The 23,633-nt window shown below is 41.9% G+C and overlaps 1 protein-coding gene across 2 annotated transcripts in view; it reads right to left on the bottom strand.

Annotated features, from left to right (window-relative positions):
• The window catches only part of TPH2 (tryptophan hydroxylase 2), a 91,771-nt gene extending 76,540 nt beyond the window's left edge, over positions 1-15,231 (bottom strand). Inside the window, exons 1-5 of one of the 2 annotated variants that reach the window (XM_036075662.2) lie at positions 15,016-15,231; positions 12,371-12,523; positions 9,494-9,677; positions 9,283-9,383; positions 4,321-4,388 (exon numbers count right to left, since the gene is read on the bottom strand). In XM_036075662.2, the coding sequence (XP_035931555.1) occupies positions 4,321-4,388; positions 9,283-9,383; positions 9,494-9,677; positions 12,371-12,523; positions 15,016-15,120 (611 nt within the window). In that variant the 5' untranslated portion in view covers positions 15,121-15,231. Of the gene's footprint in view, positions 1-4,320; positions 4,389-9,282; positions 9,384-9,493; positions 9,678-12,370; positions 12,543-15,015 lie in introns of both variants that reach the window. The other variant, XM_078076297.1, reaches the window with a different exon arrangement.
• Positions 15,232-23,633: the final 8,402 nt, after the last annotated feature.

Below are 23,633 nucleotides of genomic sequence, written 5' to 3'. Positions count from 1 at the left end.
CATCTATTTGACCTGCTCGGGGTCCAGAAAGCCTAAACAAATTATCAATAGGGAATTGAATTGTTCTCCACGTGTCAGAATGGTCTCTCGTTTTATCACCCAGTTGTATTTGCTGGGACCTCACATGCCGGATTTTTCAGGATCGCCTCAATTTCAAATAATCTGCTTCTCAGACCAGTGGTTCCAAGCATCCGTTCGGAAAACCAGTTTGCAGCATGCTGCCAGAAGCCACTCTAATGAGCTTATTTTAAGTACTTATCGTGTACATCCTTTTCCTTTGCTCTCTCAGAAAGCCATCAGCACTAGAAAAATACCTATTTCAATTAGAAATTGCATCTTTATTCTTCGTGAACGGAAAGGACACCTAACTTACTTCGTGGCAAACCGGCCAGGCCCACTTGGGATTTGTTATCACCTGTGCCCCACACTCACCAGCCCCTAACACAAGCTTGACCTCCAGCCCTCTGTGTGCTTGTGTGAGCACGTGCGTGCATGCGCACGCACACACACACACACACACACACACACACACAAATAGCTAGCCCTTAACCATCCTCAAACTCCTACTGAGAGAAGCCACAGTGGCATTGACATAAAAGCCATTAAGGAATGATTCTTTTCTCTCTACTTTCCACAGGCCCTTGGTTTGTACTTTCCAAATTTATCCACCCCTGCTAGGCACCTTCCCCCCTCTGTCAACTTAACAGATCATCAGTTGCCTTGGTGCTTCTGGTATCTGTATTTTGGCACCTTCACACACACACACACACACACACACACACACACACACACACGGGTATGATTGCTTTCTATGAAATCTTTCCATAAAGAAGGATGTTGGTCTGCCCTAAATGCTTCAGTATAGGCAACAGTCTTTAAATGGGGAACCGAAGGAGTTTTCATCCAGGGATGACTTCTAGGGCCGTTGGAGCTACAGTATTTGTTAAGGTGGCAGCATAAACAATGGTGTTAACGCAGCTAAAGAATACAACAATAGTTCAACTGGAAACGGAAGACAGCCCGTGGAAAAGGGGCAGGGGAAGATGTATTGATACTGAGTGGCATGATCACAAACCACGTGCCAGGCCCTGTGCTAGGCACAGCAGGGCAACCCCTGCTACCACCCCGGGAGGTGGGTCACACGTATGTGGAGACGCTCTTTCCGGATGAAGAGACAGGCCCAGTGGTGATGATCACCCAGCGAGGAAGCCGTGCAGCCAGGACTTGAACCCCAGACAGGCTGGCTCCAATGCTGTAATCATTTTGTTGTTTTTCATCTATTTGCTATTGGAGGTCGTCAGTCTGGACCCGGCGCTGTCCAGGGAGAGGGTTATAAAGCCCCTGGATTCCAGACTCTCTTCGTTAAACACCCTTTGCTTTGACTCTGTTGCCACCAAATCACCATCAGGGTAATGTTTAGCCTTTATGGGGTCATGACAACAGGGACTTTTGTGAATCGTATGAGAGTAGTTTCTCTCTGTAAAATGATGAATTGGCAGTTTCCTGCCTACCTCAGCCTCTTGAACCTCTACTTACTGAGTCAGGGCCTTTGAACCTAAGCACTCCCCAGCACTGTAAACAGGGGCCAGACCCTGGGATGCCCCTTCCTGCCTCCCATTACCCTCCAACCTCTTCTCCAGTCATAACGTTCAGAGCCATCTTCTCAGCCACCCTCAGCCTCTGGAACCAGCCAACGCCATCTTTTGAGCTTAGCTTCCTTATTGGCCACCAACCAGGAGCTCGCAGATTGGTCAGAATTATTCCCCCGAGGTGGAGGCCACCGTCAACGGCCTGGTCAGCATGCATCTGCAGGCCTCCTGCACCTACCTCTCTCTGGGCTTCTATTTCTCTCACGCTGGTGTGGCTCTGGAAGGCATGGGCCACTTCCTCCCCAAATCGGCCGAGGACAATCACGAGGGTGCCCAGCACCTCTTGTAGAGGTAAAGACGCAGCAGCCAGGCCTTCCTCCAGGATGCCCAGAAGCCATCCCACGGAAGCTGCTGCGGTTCTAGAGAAGAGCCTGAAGCAGGCCCTTCTAGATCTGCAGTGCCCAGGTTCTGCCCACGCAGACCCCCAGCTCTGTGATTCCTGAAGACCCACTTCCTATATGAGCAGGTGAGACTCAGCAAGAAGATGGCAACCACCTGGCTAACTCCGCAGGCTGGCGGCCCCTGAGGCTGGGCTGTGTGGGTGTCTCTTCCAAAGGCTCACCCTTTGAGAGGCCCCTCTGGCATCCCCCTGGTGCCAGGGCTCCTGCCTGAGCCTCTTCCTGCAGCCGTGAGGCAGCTTTTTAGCCACCCTGGAGCCGTCTCCTGAGTAGTGGACCAAACAGAAACAATAAAGCTTTTTGCAGGAAAAAAAAAAATCTCTACCATTTCCAACCGCCAATTTATACTTTTGCTTTTCACAGACACTGCACCTCGATTTTCCTCTTTAGCTGAGGGAAGGTGGCAAACGCAAACTCCTGTTAATGCTTTGAGAGCTTCACCCTCCATCATTTTGATTATATGCTTTTTTCCTCTTCTGCCCATATCAGTATGTTTTCTTTAAAACCAAAAGAGTCCCCCTGGTCAATGCCCCTTGAAAGTGGTTGACTCAGATATACCAGCTCTGTGAGTGTCACCACAATATCAGCTTGTCTTGTCCCGTTTCTGGGCTGTTTCAAGAAGAAATAGGTAACATTTGAGATAGTTCCTTGATCACTATGCTATCAAAATTCTTTATAGACACACATACATACATATATTTTTTACATAGGTATAATACATATACCATCTATGCATAAAATACATACTTATCCATCTGTTCTACCTAAAGAAAAAAGCTCTGCCAAGCACTGAGCTTTTATCATGTCGTGGGCAGGTGATGCCCTAAAGGCCAGTCCTGCTCACACCCCTTCTAAGGACCCATGTATGACCTGATTCCCCAGGGACAATCTGGGAAGCAAGGGGAGCCAAGCTGAAGGCTCATAATCAATTATCAGACCCTGATGTGAAAAAGTGAGCCCAGCCCATCAGGGTCCTCTCTTGGTAATTTGACTGGGAAACAGTGGGAGATGGTGTTCGTGAGTGATGGTGCTGAGGGTGGGAAGGAGGCTTGGGCCAGGACGAGCCTTGTGCACATTGACATCGTGAGCGGGGGAGAAAGCCACAGGAGGCTAAAGGCAGTCAAGAAGCTGCCTGGAACAGAGGAAAACAAAAATGGAGTAGACACGTGTGGAAAAGCACGTGCCAAGTGGTCCTGGGTTTTAGGATCATAAACATGGGGGAGAAAGAATGAAGGACGCCTGGGGCTTGGGAGGAAGAAGGAAAGAGCACCAAAGCATGAAAGGAAGTTAGAAATGAGCACACAACTGACTCGGTCAGAGGTGTGATGTGGAATCCTTTGACTTGGCTTTAAGCCCTTGTGTGTCATATTCTTTAAAAAAAAAGAGGAAGAGAAAAAAGCAAAGGATGATACTCTCTAAAACACACAAAATGTCTGAAACTCACCCCAGACAAACTTGCCACACAGGACAGTCAAGCTTCTCACCTATTCGCAACTAAAATAAGAAAGACCCTTTCCTATGGGGTATGGAGTTACATTTTGTTCGGAAGACAAGGTTCGTGTAACTGATCACATACCACACAAAGGAAAGGCAGCACCGGGAGGGTCTACACGTTTTATTAATGTGAGCACAATAAACAGAGGCCAATAGCCACTCCTGCAGTCAACACATTACATTACGGCCGGTCTCAAACATCCCATCCCACACCATGCACGAGACACCGTGCTAACCCCAGTCCTGAGGTTCTCAACTTCATCCCAACCGGGATCTGGGATTAGGTATGAACCTCTCCCGTAAGCCCTCCAGTTTACAGGGAATTTCCCTTTCCATGTAGAGCAAACACATTTATTTTCTATTAAGGCTGCTTACATGAACCCTTGCACCATTCCTGCTGACTCTTCTACTTTCACTGGGGAAGCTGGACATTGAAGGGGGTTACTGACAAGTCAAATCAAAAGTACAATTCAAACGCATTTTCCGGACCCTGCAGCGTATATACGAAAATTGCCCCATGCCTTGGCAGAACGGCAAACACAATGGTGAAAATGGAGTGCTTGGCATGTGGCCTGTGGGTCTCATTATTTTACAATTACACCTGGATGTGAAACATCAGCGTTGGCATTTAAACCCCACTAGGTTGGTGAGGGTTTAAAATGGTTCGTGTCTGCCTTCTGCAAAAGTTAAAGTGAAGACAAGGCGGGTCTGTTTAACACAGCAGGTTTCCCCTAATTAGCCAGCCACAAGTCGCAGAAAAGAGTTACACAGGTACTTACTATTTGTAACCCATGGCCACATCCACAAAATACTTTCTTCTCTGTCGATAGACATTGTCCTTAAATCCCTTAAACAGAAAAGAGATTAAGTTATTTAACAAAGTGCCAAAAAATTCGCCGCAGCAGGCCTGAAAGAAAATCACCGTGGTGTTTATTGAGTGTTGGAGGCAAATGTGAATTTTATCCTTGGATGACCATCTTGATGGCACAGGCAGAAGCGAACTGGCCTTACAGTAAAACCTCATTACATTTGGGTTGTACTAATTTGGGATGCATGGGAATTCAGGCTAAAGTGAATGGCATCTTTGGTTTTCAAGTATCATTTATGTGTAATTGATGTTAATCACGAGTTAATCTTATCCTGTTCATTAAAACAGGTCCCTTTAACATGGTTATTTAGTAAGTTAACCTAAATGTAATTGCTTTGGGTAAATAGCCAATAAATGCACATTTGTTAAAAATTCTATCATTCAGAATAATCATTGAATCCCCCAAATTAGCATGGATTAAAGAGGTTTTGCTGTTTTTTATGAGAATAGCCACATAATGCAAAATCGATTATAAGGGATTCATGCACAGGATAGCAAGTGAGCTCCATTCCACTCTGAGTTCCCCTTGATTCTGTTTAGTCTTTAGGAACTGCCAGACTTCTGTCCGTCATCATGCACTTGGGAAGTTAAACATCCTGACTGTCATTGTTCTGTCAAGTGGAATACTCCTGAGAGGAACTTCCCCGTTTACGCAAGAATCTCTCCTCTTGTCAACAGACCTTCCACTTTCCTTTCCTTCAGGTACTTTCAATCAATTCTTTCTGGGCTGGTTTCTTCAAACTGCTGGAAACCCAGAAGGAATTGTTTCCATTTAACTTCTTACGTCTGCAACCCTGCGAGCTCGAAGGGTAACCAGGAAGCAGTGGAGAATGGAGGCCGGGCAAGACAGGCCACTGGGATCACGGGCTCTGAGAGGAGAGCTGAGACAGGCCCACGAAAGCCCAGATTACCTCTGCTATGGCTTGCACGCTTCTGCAAAAGTGGGCTGTTCAAGGAGGCACCTCAAACACAGAGAAAATCACTCTGTTCTCTTGTATGGTTGAAGGAGAACTGGCCTTGAGGACCGTCTGCTGGGCTGAGATAAAGAACTTCCACTGCTAACAGCCTTTCTCTCTAAGAGCATTACTGTCAGTGGGAGACAGAGAGAGAGTACCCTGAGATCACCCAGACACCCCGAAGAAATGAAGTATGCCCGCCAGAGAAGCTAGCACTTTCTTTCCTCTGTTATGAATTGGGAGTTTTCAAACTGGGGTTCACAGGCAGGCTTACAAGGCCTTAAAATGTGTACACACAAAATGTTGTGACCAAGCTACTGCATTCCCAAATGTGTCTGTGACCTAAAGAAGGTCTCCTGCTCTAGAGGAGAAAGTACGAGCTTCAAGTCACTAGGAATACCGGGCCGCCTAGGAGAGCAAAACGGGAGTTCCAAGCACCTTTATTACTCAGAAGGAAAGCAGGCCATGACAAAAGGCAAAGAGTCACATGAAAAGCACAGCACCTGTTCCCCAGTTCCTGCCAAACCAGACATCACCCTGCAAGCATCGTTATCGGCTGGGCTTCCTGAAGATTCTCGACTGTCTCTCCTTGGCAAACACCTGCACCTTTTCCAGGCATGCAAGAGAGTGATTTACTCAACATGCCTCATTAGCCTAGTATGGCAGTGATTATGCAAATGTCGTTGGCGATCCACAGCTGCCAAGATTGAACTGTGGACTAGCAAAATAAAACAGGGACGCTAGCTACACCAGCGATCACAGAGACAGAGCATTCTTTGGCCATCTATTCTGGACTGAAGGCAGGGATAAAGTTACCAGATAACACGGAGGACACCCATGCAATAGTTGGGGCATACTTATACTAAGAAATGATTCCTTGTTTACCTGAAATTCAAATTTAACTGGGCATCCTATATATGTATTTACTAAATCTGGCAACCGTAATCCCCAGAGAGTATCTGCCCCACACCCATCCTTCCTCTCTCAATTTAAATCAAGGGGAACTGAAGAGCCAGCCAGCACCCTAAAGTGCTCAGCCAAGTGTGAGTTGGCACTCAAGTAGCTATCCCAAACAGTTGGACCCTGGTGAAATATTAGAATCCCTTGGGGAGCTTTAAAGAATACTCTGAACCTAGACACATTCCCAGAGGTTATGATATAAGCACTCTGGGGTGAGACCCTCGCCTCAGTACTTTTTTTTAATTCCCCACAGATTATTTGAATGGAAAGCTAATGTTGGGAATCACTGAGCTAGAACATTAGTTCTCAAACATTAGAGCTCATCAGAATGTCCTGCGAATTCTTTTAAATGCAGATTCCAGGTTCCATCCTGAAAGTTCTGATTCAGTGGGCTTCAGATGAGCCCCAAGGAAATGCATTTTTATTTTTATTTTTATTTTTATTTTTTTAAAGATTTTATTTCTTTATTTGAGAGAGAGAATGAGAGAGAGCATGAGAGGGAGGAGGGTCAGAGGGAGAAGCAGACTCCCTGCTGAGCAGGGAGCCCGATGCGGGACTCGATCCAGGGACTCCAGGATCATGACCTGAGCCGAAGGCAGTCGCTTAACCAACTGAGCCACCCAGGCGCCCTGAACTGCATTTTTAATAAGCACTTTATGGCTGGGCCTTGAACCACACTTTGAGAGACCCTCCCAGTCTAGATCCTTGCTACTCAAAGTGTAGCAGACCTCCAGCGTAAGCCTCAACTGGGAGCTCACTAGACACGCAGAACCTCACTTTGCACTTTGAAAAGATCTTCCAGGTGGTTTGTTCAGCAAAGTTTGGGAGACACTGACCTAGACAGATGTTTAACCCTTTCTAGGGAGCCTCGGCAACCTGACTCTCCCATTCCAGCTCCTTCCGAGCCACCTTAGTACAAGGGCACCATCCTGACACAGTAATCCCCGTCTCAGAACTGGAAGTATTCCCAGGCACCAAAGATCCTTAGACCACTTTTTCCATGCTCACCAAATAATAACTTACAAAAAACGTCAACTTACCAATACCAGATTTTGCATAACGAACATTTGGTGTGCTTATAAAAGAAATACACGTGGTAAAAAAAAAAAAAAATGATGAGAGAGGTTGGAGATTGCTAAGTACTTGCGATTATTTCAACTGGCTGCACAGAAAATAAGAGGAGACGTCATAAGGTGGGTATAATTAGGAGTAATGGAACAGAATTAAACACAGGAAAATTTACACTAAGTATCGGAATCAATTTCTTCACAAGGTCATTGGTTCCTGTGGTTGTTACAATAACAAAGCTGACCCCCTTTCTCCGGGTTGAGTAATTGAAGAACTAGACTAAGGGGAGCATTTGGAAATAGGAGGTTCGCAAGAAATCCTTTACTATCCAGGCATTGATCTGAATGATTTAATAGAGCATTTCCATTCCTGGGATTAGGCATTTACTCTTGCCAAAATGCTTTCCAGTTGTTTTATTAACTAGGCTTTTCAAATGCCCCTTGGAGGTCAATAAGGATTTTATTTCCACTTTTTACATAAAGAATTTGAGGCGCAGAGGTAGAGGGACTCGCCCAAGGTCATCCTGCAAGTTAACACCTGGTATCTGGAAAGTCCTATTACTGCTAATCTCTTAAATCAGGCTTCTGTGTGAAGTCTGACTCCTCTGAAAGTAGCCGGGGGCAAGGGGAGGGGGGAGATAACAAACGGATGATTCTTAAAGGCACTTCGAGTGTTCAGGAGCCCTATGTGTGACTTACTGTGAATTATTCTGAAGTTTTGGATTGGCAAATGTAACACACTGTGCCTCTGAGTAAATTCAGCTTCTTGAAAATAATGCAAATGAATTAGGTCTGTTTGACCATTTGCTTGAATGGTATGTTATGAATTGGTCTGAATTGGTATATTATAACAAATGACTAATTTGATTGAAACCTTCCCTCTAATTAAAGATGTTGTAGGATCCTCTCTAGCAGTGGTTCTCAAACTTACGTTGTTAAAACAAACTCCCAGATAGTGCTAATGCAGCCAAGCCTGGGACCACGCTTGGAGAACCACTGCATAGGTTAATAGTCACACGTCAGATTTCTAGATTTCCTCCATTTAAATAAAAGGAATACCTCAGACCACAAAGCCCTTCTATAAGCCTGGCTGATCTGCTTGGGTTTTACCCTTTTATCTGCCCATTTGTAGAAAGGTGCACTGGGAAAAAAAAAAAAGTGCTTGTAACAAATGAGTATATTGCTTACTTCTCCCAGACTCTTAACTGTACTTCATTCTGACCATAAAGAAGTTCCAAGTCTCTTGTGTCAAATAAAAACTGATGTAAAGGGGGAGGGAGGAAATAATGGGAAATGCTTACCTACGTATCATATTTCTTTAAAGGTGGTTGTTTTTATTGGAATAGAAGAGAGATAGCGGTAAATAGATTCAGGGTAGATGTGGGAAGAGATGTGTTTTCCATCACGACCTTATTCTAAAACTCTCTGCCTTTCCATTGAGACTGAAGTCCACCGCATTACTCTACTCCTAACTACCTCCAGTCAAGGAAAATAGCAAGGAGAATTTTATTCTCTTACTGAGCCCCATAATGCCTAGTCCTCCCTCGTTTCTCAAAGGGGTGATCAATTTCAGTTCATCGTTTTTCCAAGGGTCACCATCTGCAAGTATATTTCACACTGTCTAATGCTACAGAAATATTCTCCAAGGTTTAGAATCTCCTTCTCTATCCAACCCTTTTAAGAACAAATGTTACGTGGAAATGCCATCTTTCTAATCTGCTTCCAGCCAACGCATATGTACAGGGAAGCTTTATCATTGGGAAGCCGGCTCTCAGGGATGGGGAATAAATAATAAATTGCTCCACAATAAAGCACACAACATGGCACGCTGCCTGGCACATGCGTGGAGCTGGAGCAGCATGTATGGAATGGATTTGACTGGACACTTACTGGGTGGTCGGCATCAAGCTCAGAACCATACATGAGAACTCTGTGAGAGCATTTGTCTAACTCAGAGATCTTCCGGGGGAACCAGGGCACATCCTCTAGTTCTGTTGAAAACACAGTGCGGGTTCAAAAATATTAGCTCACAGATTGTATTTTCCTTTTTGCAACATTTGTCAGATTGCTAAATCACCCGACAAGGAAAAGCTGGCCTTGCCTTCTTCCTCCATCCAAATGTTCTCCGGCGGATTCAGCGTCACAATTGTAGTTTGAAATTTCAGCAACTGAATGAGCTCATTGAATTCGGTTTTGCCACACTCGCAGTCCACGAATATTTCAACCTCTGAACTTCTTCGCCGGGATTTCCTGGACTCAATATGAACCATGTTGACATGTTTTTCCTGTGGAAATATGAGCAACATCTCTAAATTATCTTCACGGCACAATAAAAGGGACGCCAAGGGCTATTCTTGTTCAACTCTTAAGAACAGGTGCCAAGTGCCCACAAAGGAGAAAAAAACAATCTCCTTGCTCTTTGATTGACTAAAACATGGAAATGTTTTCAACCAGTGCCTCTGTTAATTGGAATAGAGACTGTATGTAGGTTTTCCTGTCTCTTTTTTTAAAAAAAGACGAGAGTATATAAAAGCATATAAAGGGCCCTATAAAATGTATTATAATTATGAATATCATCATTTCCCTGCACGGTCCACATCCCACTGGGGGTGTGCATTGCTAGTTGGGGGCAAGGGGAAATTAGCTTATCACATCATCGTATCATCCCCAAATTTATATTTTTATTTTCTTTTTTTTTTTTTTTTAATTTTTTTTTTTTTTTTATTTGAGAGAGAATGAGAGGAAGGAGGGTCAGAGGGAGAAGCAGACTCCCCGCTGAGCAGGGAGCCCGATACGGGACTCGATCCTGGGACTCCAGGATCATGACCTGAGCCGAAGGCAGTCGCTTAACCAACTGAGCCACCCAGGCGCCCTATATTTTTATTTTCATATGTTTCCAAAACCATAGCTAAAATTCAACCCCCTGATTTAATAGTGGTATAAGGTTTCCACTATACATTAAATTAAGGTTTAAAAATAATCTTTGAAAAAACACGTGAATAGTACAAATGGCAGGCAAATGAGGCAGACACTGGGCAGGTGGCTGGGAATCACAAGCCAAAGAAAAGGAAGAAAAGCAGCCAAGAAAGTATCTCTACAGGCAAAAACAAAAACAAAACAACAAAACAAACAACAACCGAAAAACACACCTCAATGGGACCATTCGTTAACTGTTCTGTTTCAGCAACCTCCAGACTAGCTTCATGCAAGGATGCATCGTTGCAACCATCACCCCACCAGGGATTTCAGGAGTAAAAGTCTCCTTACAATAAGGTATTCAAGGAGGTGGGGGGCAGCAATTTAATATTTAAACATCAGGTTTAAACTTGCCCAGTGAGGCGTTTTCCTTTCCGCTGAGTTGACTGAAGACTAAGTTCTCATCTCCACTCTAGCCTACGCCTGAATAAGCCCATACCTCCCCATCACACCGGCTGATATCCTGTGATTATCAATTCACATTCCTAATACGACTCCCACTGCAGAGTAACATCAAATCAAACAGCATCCTCCTCTGTATAAAGAAACTAGTCCTGTGACCGGGAAACTAGATGCTCTAGTCTTGTTTTTATTAACCTTTACAGTCACACCATATTTTCTAAATTGGCTGATAATAAAGGTGAGACTAATATTAAGGTCAAGAGTCTTCACACACATTGTGTCACTTTGGGCATTTAATGCCCATTGGTTGAAGCAGAGTAGATATTTTTAGACAAGGGAACTGAGGTCCAGATGGGTTAAGTGGTTTAGCTAAGACCCCATGACTAGCTGATGGCCATGTGAAAACTCTGGGCTGCTAACTCCTTCTCCAGGGATTCTGGCCTGCCTTGGGGCACTGAGTGGAGACAGCACTGGATGATATAATTATGTGTAAAATATTTCCCCAGATTTCCATTACCACTGTTTATGGTATCTGATCCTTTCTTCCAGGTCAAGAGAGAACAGGGAAATATTTGCCATATCAGGCTGCTAATTCCCCCTCTTTGGTCATCAAAGAGACATCACAATAGAGGCCTCATATCTGTACATTTTACAAGGCACTTTCACTCATATTACTGCATCACAACTACCTTGTTAGGTAGGAATTATGATCGCTATTTTACGCATAAAGAAATGGAAGCTAGGAAGCAGCTAATGGTTAGCCAAGCCAGGAGAACACAGGTCTGACTCCTCTGACTGCAATTCCCATCATCCTTCCGCTGTACCAGCAGCCCCAGGCACCACACAGAGCTAGGCTCCCTATCTTACAGCTCAAATCAGCAGCCAGCGCTCCCCAAACAAAATGCATTTGTAAGGCACAATGCTTGCTGAAGGGTAAGGTAGCTATCAGGTCTGCCCTGGCCGGAGGGGAATAGTTTTTCTGGGGTTCTCTAACCTCACCCTCAACCAGGCTCTTCCTTGAGGGTTCAAGCCACCAAATTGGACCTGGAAAAAAGGCTACTACATTTCTATAAAATAAAGAGAGAGCTAGCCCTGGCTTCGATAGGAGGAGAGTGACTCATCTCCCCAAAAAACATGTTAAGCTCATGCAAAAATGAGGCTCAGGGGAATTTACCAAATGCCTCTACTCATGCATCTCATTTGGTGCAATAAATATGCTCCCCGACATGTGCACAATTCAGATGTCAACAAATCAAATCAGGCTGCAGTCTCTTGATATTTAAAGATACCTTCTTTGGCTCCTTTTGCCAAACAAAAGGGGTGAGGCTCACATTTTTTAATTACTGACTTTCTTATCTGGCAATAGTCTGCGGAATTACTAGTAGATTCACTTGGAATTAATAAAACGTAGTTGACGCAAATCTGCTTATTTCATTGCTTGGCAGGCAAACTTTCCTTATAAAGCTTCATGAAACCTGGTTTCTTTGAACCTTTGAACACATTACCCGGAAATGGACTCAGTAACGTTTCACAGCAGAGGACGGGTTTGTCATTGGGCACACAGTCACTTTTAAGGTTAGGTAATGATGTTTACATTCACCTGGAAGAGGTTCAACACTTTTACCAATCCGCCAACTTCATTTTTCAGTGAGAATACCACAGCTGTTTTGCCGCCTTCAGGACTGGTTTCACTTTTGCTGTTTCCCTTGCTGCTTTTTTTATCATCCTTTTCGCCAGAGTTAGCTTTACTTAACTTCAAGAAGGTAGAAACACACACACAAAAACATTGGTTAGGATCCCAGAGTTCTCATAACTAGATTTTTGGTCAGATATTCCATTCATATGCTAGAAGCGTCAGCAATCATATAAACTCAAAGAGAAGTTGACACATCACTCATAACTTTCGATCATAAATACCAGTCTAATTTACTCTGGGACACTATTTTCCAGTGCTCTAAGATAGCCAGTGGTTGAAATTAAAGGGGGATCAGATTTGCTTCACCTTATTTAATAGCAACAAAAATCTGACCATCATAAAGTATAAAGTCTCACATATGACACTTCCTGCTTTACTTTCTAGGTTTATTTTACAGCATGAAATTTGGTCTGTTAGCCTGGTTGCATAACTTGGAAACTATATTAATAACTAACATAACAAAAATAAGACCAAACATATATTTCACAACAATAATTTTAGTTTCCATTTAATCTTAAAAACAAAATATTCATTTCATTCTGAAATATGTCAGGATGCGCCCTAAAATCGACAACCTCACTTTCTGCAATTAGATCCACATTGTCAGTGTGAATCTATCTGCAGAAGTTCAACACAGGGGAGCATATTCAATTAAGGCCATCTGTGTCAGCAGAGGATTCCTGAAAAGTGGCTGTTAAAATCCAGCCACAAATAAAAGAAAAAAGAAGGAAGGGAGGAAGGGAAAAGGGGAGAAAGAAAGGGAAGGAAGGAAGGAAGGAAGGAAGAAGGAAGGAAGGAAGGGAGGAAAAGAGAGAAAGAGAGAAAAAACTAGCTAATCATTAGAAGCAAAGAGTAAAATCTGAGAAACTGTAAAGGATTAACACTTCATTAGCTACTCAGGTTATTATAATACAGAACTAAGTGATGACTCTTAGTCCTATTGGTTAAAGACAAAAACAGCAGATTTCAGAAACTTGGATCCCACTGTCCGAAATACCAAATAAAAAAGCTGGAAACTTTCAGTTAAAAGACAAAGTGAAGTTAGGGTGTACTTTTTTGTGTTCTTTATATGCAAACGAAGACGTGGGCAAACAGAGACGTTTCTCCCTGGCTAATAGTAGTACAGTGCAGCTGGACCGGTCTATCACTTCCTCAGGAAACTGAGAAAAGTACATGCGATACGGAACCCGGTGAATAGGGACTTGCCACTGTCTTCCTCTGATTTCCCCACTGCCTCTCTTTTCACGTGTGTCACATTTTCCCATTGCCTCACTCACTAGATTTTTACATCACGGAAATGAATATTTGATTAGTTATGACTTGAAGGAGAGAAGTGTATGCAGACATTGGCATTTGACAGTATGTTTAGTCATTAAAAGCTCAAATGTCTCCGCACTCTCAACATCTGTCCTCTTCCCACCACACAACACACAGCTCTTAGATATTTAAGTAGGCTTTTTTATATGAAAGGGTCATACATTAACCATAACTCTGAGTTCTTTGTTTTCCTTCTAGCAGTTCATTATGACTTCAAAATTCCTCAATGTAATATCTCATCCAAATATTCATGATGTTTGGATGTTAAAAAAATCTATTTACATTTCTGGTCTCATTTCTGCAAACTGATTTAAACGGTTCTACAAAACATGCCCTGATTACTTTTCAACATTTTTAGCAGTAATAATACACCAGTACAATATAACCTTCTGGCACATGTTTGGAGCTATGCTATTAAAACAGAATTTTCTATGATACAGACTGAATTGTAATTGGTTTGATAAACTCCATTACAGCAATGAAATAGCATTTAATATTTTTAATGACTAGGAATCTGCATACTTTTTTTTGTTGTTGTTCACTGTCTTTTTTATTAAATCCCATCACTATGACCTCAAATTAGGATCTAAAATCCTGCAAAATGTTAACTTTTTTCCTGTTAATATTTAAATACAAAAACTGCCTTAAATACTGAAATAAGTGGCATATTGCTTTCATTTCGTCAATTAAAATGAAAAATGGAGTAATGAGGAAAGCAGGAAAACTTTTGAGAGGAACCGATCTTTATTTTATCCCAATAACACTTCTAGGCAAGAATAAAAACCTTACTTCTGTGTTTAAAGAACAAGCTCTGTAGATGGGAAGGGGTATAGGAGACAAAATTGTCTTGCGGGAACCACAGAAATCTATTTAATTTCTTCTCCCTGTTCCTACTCATAATAAGTGGCCTTTCGAAATCCTACACACTTTTTTTGGTTGTAGATATAAGACATTGGTTCATACAACCTCTCGCTCTTGGTGGATAGGAACTTTTTTCCTTTCTACTTATAAACTTTGAGGAAAGGAAGTTTAGAACATAGGGATCAGGACACCCACTTTATGGAGAGAGAAGGAAGACTGAAGGCAGACAGGAGGGAGGCAGGGTATTCAGATGCTAGAGGAAGGAGTTGAGGTGTGTGTGCTTACTCTACATCAGGTGTCCACATGGCAAGACTAAGACGATCGCTACCCTAGAAAGCACTCCTCTAGAGTGCCAGCCACTCAGTACTCACTGTTAAGCTGCCAAGGAGCTGATGCTCTTCGGGCACCGCTGAATCCAGAGAAAACCCTCTCCTTGCCCAGTATTTACTGGAAAACATCATCATTGCCGGCTGCATGGATCCCGATGTAATTTTCTTTCTCTGCAGCAGGGGGGACTAAAGGGGCAGTAGCAGGGCTGGTGGAGACTGAGAGAGGAAGGGGTGTAGGAAGAGCAGCCCTCTCCAGGCTCTGTCCAGAACCCTGGTGCTGAAGAAAGAGCAATGAGAATCGTCCTCTCCCCAGGCTCCTTTATATGAGTGACTGGGGACTGATGGAGAGCTGATTAGAAAGAAACTCATTTCTGGCTGCCGATGGCCACGATCAGATTACAGACCTGAAGCCTGGGGTTATCTGTGCTTCTGGTGCAGTCTGTTTCATAGGTCGAATAGACGTTTGGGCGTGGGTGGTGGAGAACAATACATAATGGGGTGTTACATGTAAAAGAAAACATCTGTCCCCTGATATTACCTCATCTCTCAAACCTGCTCCTGGCAAGCTAACCTCAGCCTTTAGGTGACTATGAGTTCAAAGGTTTTGTGCTTTCTTCCCAAAGGAGGAAAATTAGAAAGATCAGCGTTGCTGAATCCTTAAGCCATTTTGTTTTGTGTTAATAAGTGTTTTCTGCTCTGATGTGTTATGATTGTATGTGTGTGGTGACTTCATAAAAAGCACTGCTTCCCAATCCTGTGATGCCGCTCTGTGGTGATGTTCAGGCAACAGTATTGTAAAGGAAATGTGAGGCTTTGATTTAGCCTTACATAATATAGATATAGTTGAGACACTAACCCTAGAATCTTCCTCACTGTGTGGGAAGGAAAAGGAAACTAAATGCCTATATACCATTCTTTGATGCTATTGATGGTTACTGAATTTTTCCTCTCCACTTGTAACTAGATCAAACCCAACAATTTGAAATGCATAGATCAGTTGAAGTCTTTACTATTCAAAACTTTAGTAAGTGATAAAATTCCCCATGTCACAGGAAAATATTACCAATCTCCTAAAGGATGGAAGACTCTTGACAAATGTGTTTGTTTGACTGCAAAACTAAACAAAACCTGGGGCTGACACTGCTTCTCTGTACAGAAAACAAGATGAAAAACTTTCAAAACCAAAATGGATGACTTAATGTTAACCAGATATTGTTCCTGGAATCTTGGGGGGACATAATTATTACTTGACTTAATTTTGGAAATATTATTTGGCACGAATTTCCTCTAAAAATCAGCTCTGACGAACTAATAGGAAGGTGAAGGGTTTTTTTTTTAAGATTTTATTTTTAAGTAATCTCTACATCCAACTTGGGGCTCGAACTTACATCTCCAAGATCAAGAGTCACATGCTATTTGGACTGAGCCAGGCAGTTGCCTCCAGAAAGGTGAAGTTTAAATACATTGACTGAGGTTTAGAATATAGGATTTTAAGATTGTCCAACACTGTACTCAGACATTTAGTAAAACCATGCTACTTCTTTCTATTAAAAAAATAAATACATACATTGATTGAAGTAATTGTAACAATAACTAATATTACTGAGTGCTTAGTATTTGCCAATCTCTATCCTAAGAAAATTTTGTGATCAATCACAAAAATGTGATTGATCATCACAACAACACTTGCAAGGCAGTAACTATTATTTTCATTTTATATACAAAGGCACAAAGAATTTAGGTAACTTGCCAAAGGATTTATGCAATTAAAGAGGCAGGATTTAAATTCAGGCAGTCTGGCTCCAAACTCCATGCTCTCAGCTATTACATTCTACAGTCTCTTAAGTATTCCAAACAAGGAAACATAAGTAGGCTCAAGAGACCACACACAGATAATTTCAGGTAGAATAGGGCTTAAGATGATGTGTAATTCAACATAAACTTTGTTAACTGGTCACTTTGTGTTAGGCATTGAAACTGAGTCCTGATGATGCAAAGATGAATGAGATACAGTGCCTCCCCTCAAGGAAATCACAGACAAGATGCAAGAAGCATACGTGCAAATAAACAAGTGAAACAAAATATATTGACTTATCTGCAGAAGACATTAGAAGCACAAGAGACAGGGTGCTCAATGCTACCTTACGAGAGTCAGGAGAGGCTTCTAGGAGGCATTGCCTGAGCTGAATATTTAAAAGTGAGTTTGTTCTGGGTATTTACTCTAGAGAAATGAGCTTATATTAAAAAAAAAACAAAACCTGTACACAGGTTCATAAGGTCAAATACTGGAAACAGCCCAAATGTCCTTCAGTGGGTGAATGAATACACAAACTGTGGGCCATTCACAAAATGGGATACTACTTAGCAATAAAAAGGAACCAACTATTTTTTTTTTTTTTAAGATTTTATTTGTTTATTTGACAGAGAGAGACACAGCGAGAGGGAACACAAGCAGGGGGAGCAGGAGAGGGAGAAGCAGGCTTCCCGCCAAGCAGGGAGCCCGATGCGGGGCTCGATCCCAGGACCCTGGGATCACGACCTGAGCCGAAGGCAGACGCTTAATGACTGAGCCACCCAGGCGCCCCAAAAAGGAACCAACTATTAATATACACAACCTAAATGAATCTCAAAGGCATTATGCCAAGTGAAAGAAGCCAGGCTTAAAAGGTCATGTACATTTATAGGACATTCTCAAAAAGATAAAACAATAGTGATGGAGAACTAATCAGTGGCTGCCAGGGTTTATGGGTGGGGGAGGGTGTGACTCCAAAGGGATAGCAAGAGGGAGTTTGAAGGGTAATATTTTATATCCTGATTATGGTGGTGGTGGTTACACGAATCTATCTGTGTCAAAATTCACAGAACTGCACAACAAATCGATTTTACTGCACACTAATTTAAAAACAAAATTTTAAGGGGTGCCTGGGTGGCTCAGTCAGCTAAGCGTCTGCCTTCCGGCTCAGTCATGGTCCCAGGGTCCCAGGGTTCTGGGATCGAGCCCCACATTGGGCTCCCTCCTCGGTGGGGAGCCTGCTTCTCCCTCTCCCCGCCCCCCCACTCGTACTCTCTTGCTGTCTCTCTCTCTCAAATAAATAAAATCTCTTTAAAAATTAAATAAAATAAAAGTTTAAAAGCTTCCAAAAAAGTGTTTGTGTTTGTTAATCAAAATGGAAAGGGAGACAGAAAGAAGGTTATTCTAGGTAGAATATAAAAAAATATACAGAGAACTGTTGTTCAGCAATGCTGGAGTATGGGTTTGGGGCAAGTGTGCCCAGTGAGAGAGAAGGCTGAGGAGGAAAGCAGGGTCAAATCCTGTTAAACCTTGAATGACATCCAGTGGGCTTTGTGCTTTATCACCTTATGCTGCGGGTGAGAGAGAACAATTAGAAGGGCTTTATGCAAGTTGATAGCATAACCCCATTGGTATTTTGGAAAAGCAGTAACTTGGAGAAGGACTTCGAGACTGAAGGCATATACCACTTAGGACTCAAAATAGTGTAACCAGGAGATGATGACCTGGATTAAGGCAACAGCAGTAAGGATGCCATGAAAAAAACAAGAGATATTAAGGGGTAAAATCCATAGGATATCTCTACTTGGATGTGGGAGCAGGAAAAAAAAAGTACCAGAACAACTTCCAAGTTTCTGACTTGTGGGACTGGGTAAATGATAGGTGTCATACATTAAACTAGACCACGCATACATACTAGCAAGAAAATTCCTAAAAGTTAGATTTTATACAGATCGCATGTGAATGGTCAAGTGAAGATGTCCAATAAACACTTAGATATATGGGTTTTTTTTTTTTTAAAGATTTTATTTATTTATTTGACAGAGACACAGCGAGAGAGGGAACACAAGCAGGGGGAGTGGGAGAGGGAGAAGCAGGCTTCCCGCTGAGCAGGGAGCCCGATTTGGGGCTCGATCCCAGGACCCTGGGATCATGACCATGACCTGAGCCAAAGGCAGACGCTTAACGACTGAGCCACCCAGGCGCCCCTAGATACATGTTTTTTTTTTTTTAAAGATTTTATTTATTTATTTGACAGAGAGAGAGAGAGCACAAGTAGGCAGAGAAGCAGGCAGAGGGAGAGGGAGAAGCAGACTCCCTGCTGAGCAGGGAGCCCGACGTGGGGCTTGATCCCAGGACCCTGGGATCATGACCTGAGCCGAAGGCAGACGCTTAACCGACTGAGCCACCCAGGCGCCCCTAGATATATGGGTTTTAATGCAGAAATGAGACCTAAGTTGGATATACAGGTTGAGGCATTGTCAAATAATTGAATTTATGTGACTATACTTTCACTCATGGAGAATATGTTGTCTGAGAAGAGAGCCAAGAACAGAATCCTGACCAAATTTAAGAAGCAATTTAAAATAAGTCCAAAAAAGGAAAACAAGAAAGAAAAAAGTTCAGAGAGATAGGAAAAGAAAAGCCAAGAGAAGATAACTTTCCAGAAGACAAATATAAAATTTGAAAGATAGGATAAAGACTGATTATTCAGAAATTTAATGTCAGGATTGAAAAAATTGTATTTGAAGAGCAAGCATTTATCATTTTTGTATTGGGACTATAGCCTATGAAAGTGATACCTTAGTAGTATTTAGTCTAGGCAAGACAACAAGTTGGAGGAAAAATGATAGAAGCTTGAACTAGGTGGTGGCAGTTATGAATAGAAAAAGGAATGTCAAAATGAGAATCAACAAGGAGTTGGAGGCTCACTGAATATTACTCCGAAAAAAGAAGGCAAAGTCATATATATGAAAAAAATTAAACTATCAAGCTCCCATGGCAATTCCACTATTTCCAAAGAAGGAATAAGTTTTGGAATAAAAGAGGAATTTAAGGGACAGGGAATTTGAGTTGACTGCAGTACTATCAAGAGACTTTTTAAAAAAATTTTTTTGATTGATGCATTTTTTATTTTTTTTTAATTTTATTATGTTAATCACCATACATTACATCATTAGTTTTTGATGTAGTGTTCCATGATTCATTGTTTGCGTATAACCCACCCAGTGCTCCATTCAATACGTGCCCTCCTTAATACCCATCACCAGGCTGACCCATCCCCCCACCCCTCTCCCTCTAGAACCCTCAGTTTGTTTCTCAGAGTCCATAGTCTCTCATGGTTCATCTCCCCCTCCGATTCCCCCCCTTCATTTTTCCCTTCCTACTATCTTCTTTTTTTTTTTCAACATATAATGTATTATTTGTTTCAGAGGTACAGGTCTGTGATTCAACAGTCTCACACAATTCACAGCGCTCACCATAGCACATACCCTCCCCAGTGTCTATCACCCAGCCACCCCATCCCTCCCACCCCCACCACTCCAGCAACCCTCAGTTTGTTTCCTGAGATTAAGAATTCCTCATATCAGTGAGATCATATGATACATGTCTTTCTCTGATTGAGCGAAATAAGCATTTTTTTATTTTCAGCTATTGTGATAAGTGTTGTGTTGTGTATTTCTTTTCTATGTATTTCCTTTTTAAATTTAACTTTATTTACATTCAATCAATTAACAATAACGTATTATTAGTTTCAGAGGTAGAGTTCAGTGATTCATCTGTTACATATAACACCCAGTGCTCATTACATCATGTGCCCTCCTTAATGCCCACCACCCAATTACCCCATCCCCCAACCCCCTATCAAGTGACTTTAAATAGCATACAATTATAAATGTGGGACTGGATTTTGGGAAATAGATTATAGCTGGGAATAGAATTTTTAAAGTAATTCAGTGACCGTTAGCTGACAAATTAAAAAAATAAAGAGGAGGGGCACCTGGGTGGCTCAGTCGGTTAAGCGGCTGCCTTCAGCTCAGGTCATGATCCCAGAGTCCTGGGATCGAGTCCCACGTCGGGCTCCCTGCTCAGTGGAGAGCCTGCTTCTCCCTCTCCCTCTGCCTGCCTCTCTGCCTACTTGTGCTCTCTCTCTCTCTGTCAAATAAATAAAATCTTTAAAAAAAAAAAAAAAAAGAGGAAAAAAAGATTGAAACCCTTGTACACTGTTGGGGAAAATGTAAACTGGTACAACAGCCATGGAAAGTACTATGGCAGTTCCTCAAAAAGGTGAAAACAGAATCACCATATAATCTAGCAATCCCACTTCTGGATGGATATATATATATATGTATATATATATAAAATCACCAAAGCATGGTCTCAAAGAGATACTTGTATACCCATGTTCATAGTGGCATGATTCACAATAGCCAAAAGGTTGAAGCAATCCAAGGATCCATTGATGGATGAGTGGATAAGCAAAATTTGGTATACCCATACAATGGAATATTATTCAGCCTTAAAAAAGGAAATTCTGACACATGCTACAACATGGATGAACCTTGAGGATATAATGCTAAGTGAAATAAGCCAGTCACAAAAAGACAAATACTGTATGATTCCACTTATATGAGTTATCTTGAGTAATCAATCTCAAGTAGAATGGTGGTTACCAAGGGCTGAGGGTGAAAGACAATGGGGTACAGAGGGACAATGGGGTATAGACTTTCAGTTTTATAAGACAGAAAGTTCTGGAGATTGGTTGCACAACAATGTGCACCATATATATATATATATCTATATATATATCTCAACACTACTGAACCATACATTTAAAAATGGTTAAGATGGTAAATTTTATCTGTATTTTACAATTAAAAAAATTAAGAATAAATATATAAAAACCAAGAGAACCCAGGAACTAAACCATGGAAGATGCTCACAATTAAAGGTAGAGGGGAAAAAGAAGTCATCAGGTGACAAGATGACTAAAGGAGGTGAAACATGAAGGCTTAGGAAAGAGATAAGAAAGACTTGTGGTCAATAGTTTCAAATACAATAGAGTAGAGGAATGAAATGAGGACGAGAGGAAGACCATTAGATTTGGCTATGAAACTGTTGTTGGTGACCTTAAAGAGTGTAGTTTTAGCAAAAGAGAGAACATAAAACCCAGATTACAGGAGTTAAAAAGACTGTGGGTGCTGAAGTGCAGGCCACAGGTCTAGATCATCTATATAAGATACCAAAAGACTCTTCCTAAGGAAGAATGTAGATTTAACTACTTCTGCCCCTTCCAGAAATCCAACTGGAGCAATGGTATAAGATTTCCTTTCCTTTTTAAGGCACAAAAGAATAGCATAAAGTCAAGAAACAACAGCAACAGAAAATTCAAAGCTGAAAGGAGATGAAGAGTGATCAGACTTTGCAGACAGGAGAACGCTAAACCCTAAGCTATCAAAGACTAAGAAACAACTCAGTTTACATTGTAGAATCCCCTAAAGGCTCAAACACCTCTAGAAGTGGGAGTAAATGGAGGAGACCAACAAAGAGTGATTGGAAGTCTGTTTATGAAGCAGTTAATTTCAAAACTTAACAAAGTTATAGTCATCAAATCGAAATGGTATAGGGAAAGCAAGAGGGACTTAAGTCCTGTAAAGCTACTGGTATGAGGCAAGAGTTAAAAGTTTCCATTCCCTTGGAGACAAATACCTCCTTCTGGGAAAGAGAACAAATGAGAGATAACAGCTGTTAGGGAGTAATGGTTGTCTGATCAAAATTAGAAGTAACAATTTAAAGCCTGCTTGCACAAGTATTTTTATTTTCCAGGAGGCCTAAAGAACGTTGACCATGAAGAAAGGCATCTTGTGATTGTCTTCTGTCCACTAAAAAGTAACGACTGCAAGATAATGACCGTGGGACTGAAGGACACTTCCCCACTCCCAGCCTCTCACCCGTTGGAAAACTGCCTTTATAAGCCTTGCACATTACCCCGTTGGGGAGCGGGATTCCTCTTCTTGTTGGCTCCCTTGTATACAAGCTATCTCTAATAAACTCTGCCTGCTTTATTAGAGTGTTCATTTCTGTGACACTGAGACTCAAGAACCTGGTGCTGGGGATCTAGTAACAAAATCAGTGTGGTACTGCAAAAGGATAGACATATAGATAAATGAAATCAAATTTAGAGTCCGGAAATAAACCCTTACATTTATGGTCAATTGATTTTCAACCAAAGTGCCAAGACAGTTCAATAGGGGAAAGAAAAATCTTTTTAACAAATGTTTCTGCGAAAACTTTGGATATCCACATAAAAAACAATAAGTTGGACTCCTACCTTACATCATACACAAAAATTAACTCAAAATGGATCATAGATCTAAATGTAAGAGCTAAAACTATAAAACTCTTAGAAGAAAATACTGGACTATAACCTTAAAACCTTGGATTAGGCAATTGTTTCCCAAATATGATACCAAAAGCATAAGCAACAAAAAGTAAAAATAGATAAGATTTCATCAAAATGCAAGACTTTTTTTTAAAGATTTTATTTATGAGAGAGAGCGCGTGCACAAGAGCAGGCAAGGAGCAGAGGGAAGGGAGAGGGAGGGGGAAAGAATCTCAAGCAGACTCCACACCCAGCACAGAGCCCAGTAAAGGGCTCAATTTCACCACCCTGAGATCATGACCTTAGCAGAAACCAAGAGTAGGATGCTCAACCAACTGAGCCACCCAGGTGCCCCAAAATGAAAAACTTTTGCTCTTCAAAGAACACCATCAAGAAAATTAAAAGACACACACAAAAAATTAAAAGACAACCCACAGTTTGGGAGAAAATATTTGCAAATCAAGTATCTCACAGGAGACAGTATCC

The sequence above is a fragment of the Halichoerus grypus genome, chromosome 6 (assembly GCF_964656455.1).
Source record: "Halichoerus grypus chromosome 6, mHalGry1.hap1.1, whole genome shotgun sequence".
Taxonomy (NCBI): Eukaryota; Metazoa; Chordata; class Mammalia; order Carnivora; family Phocidae; genus Halichoerus; species Halichoerus grypus.
Note: the sequence above shows the minus strand (reverse complement) of the source record. Positions and strands in the feature narration are given on the sequence as shown.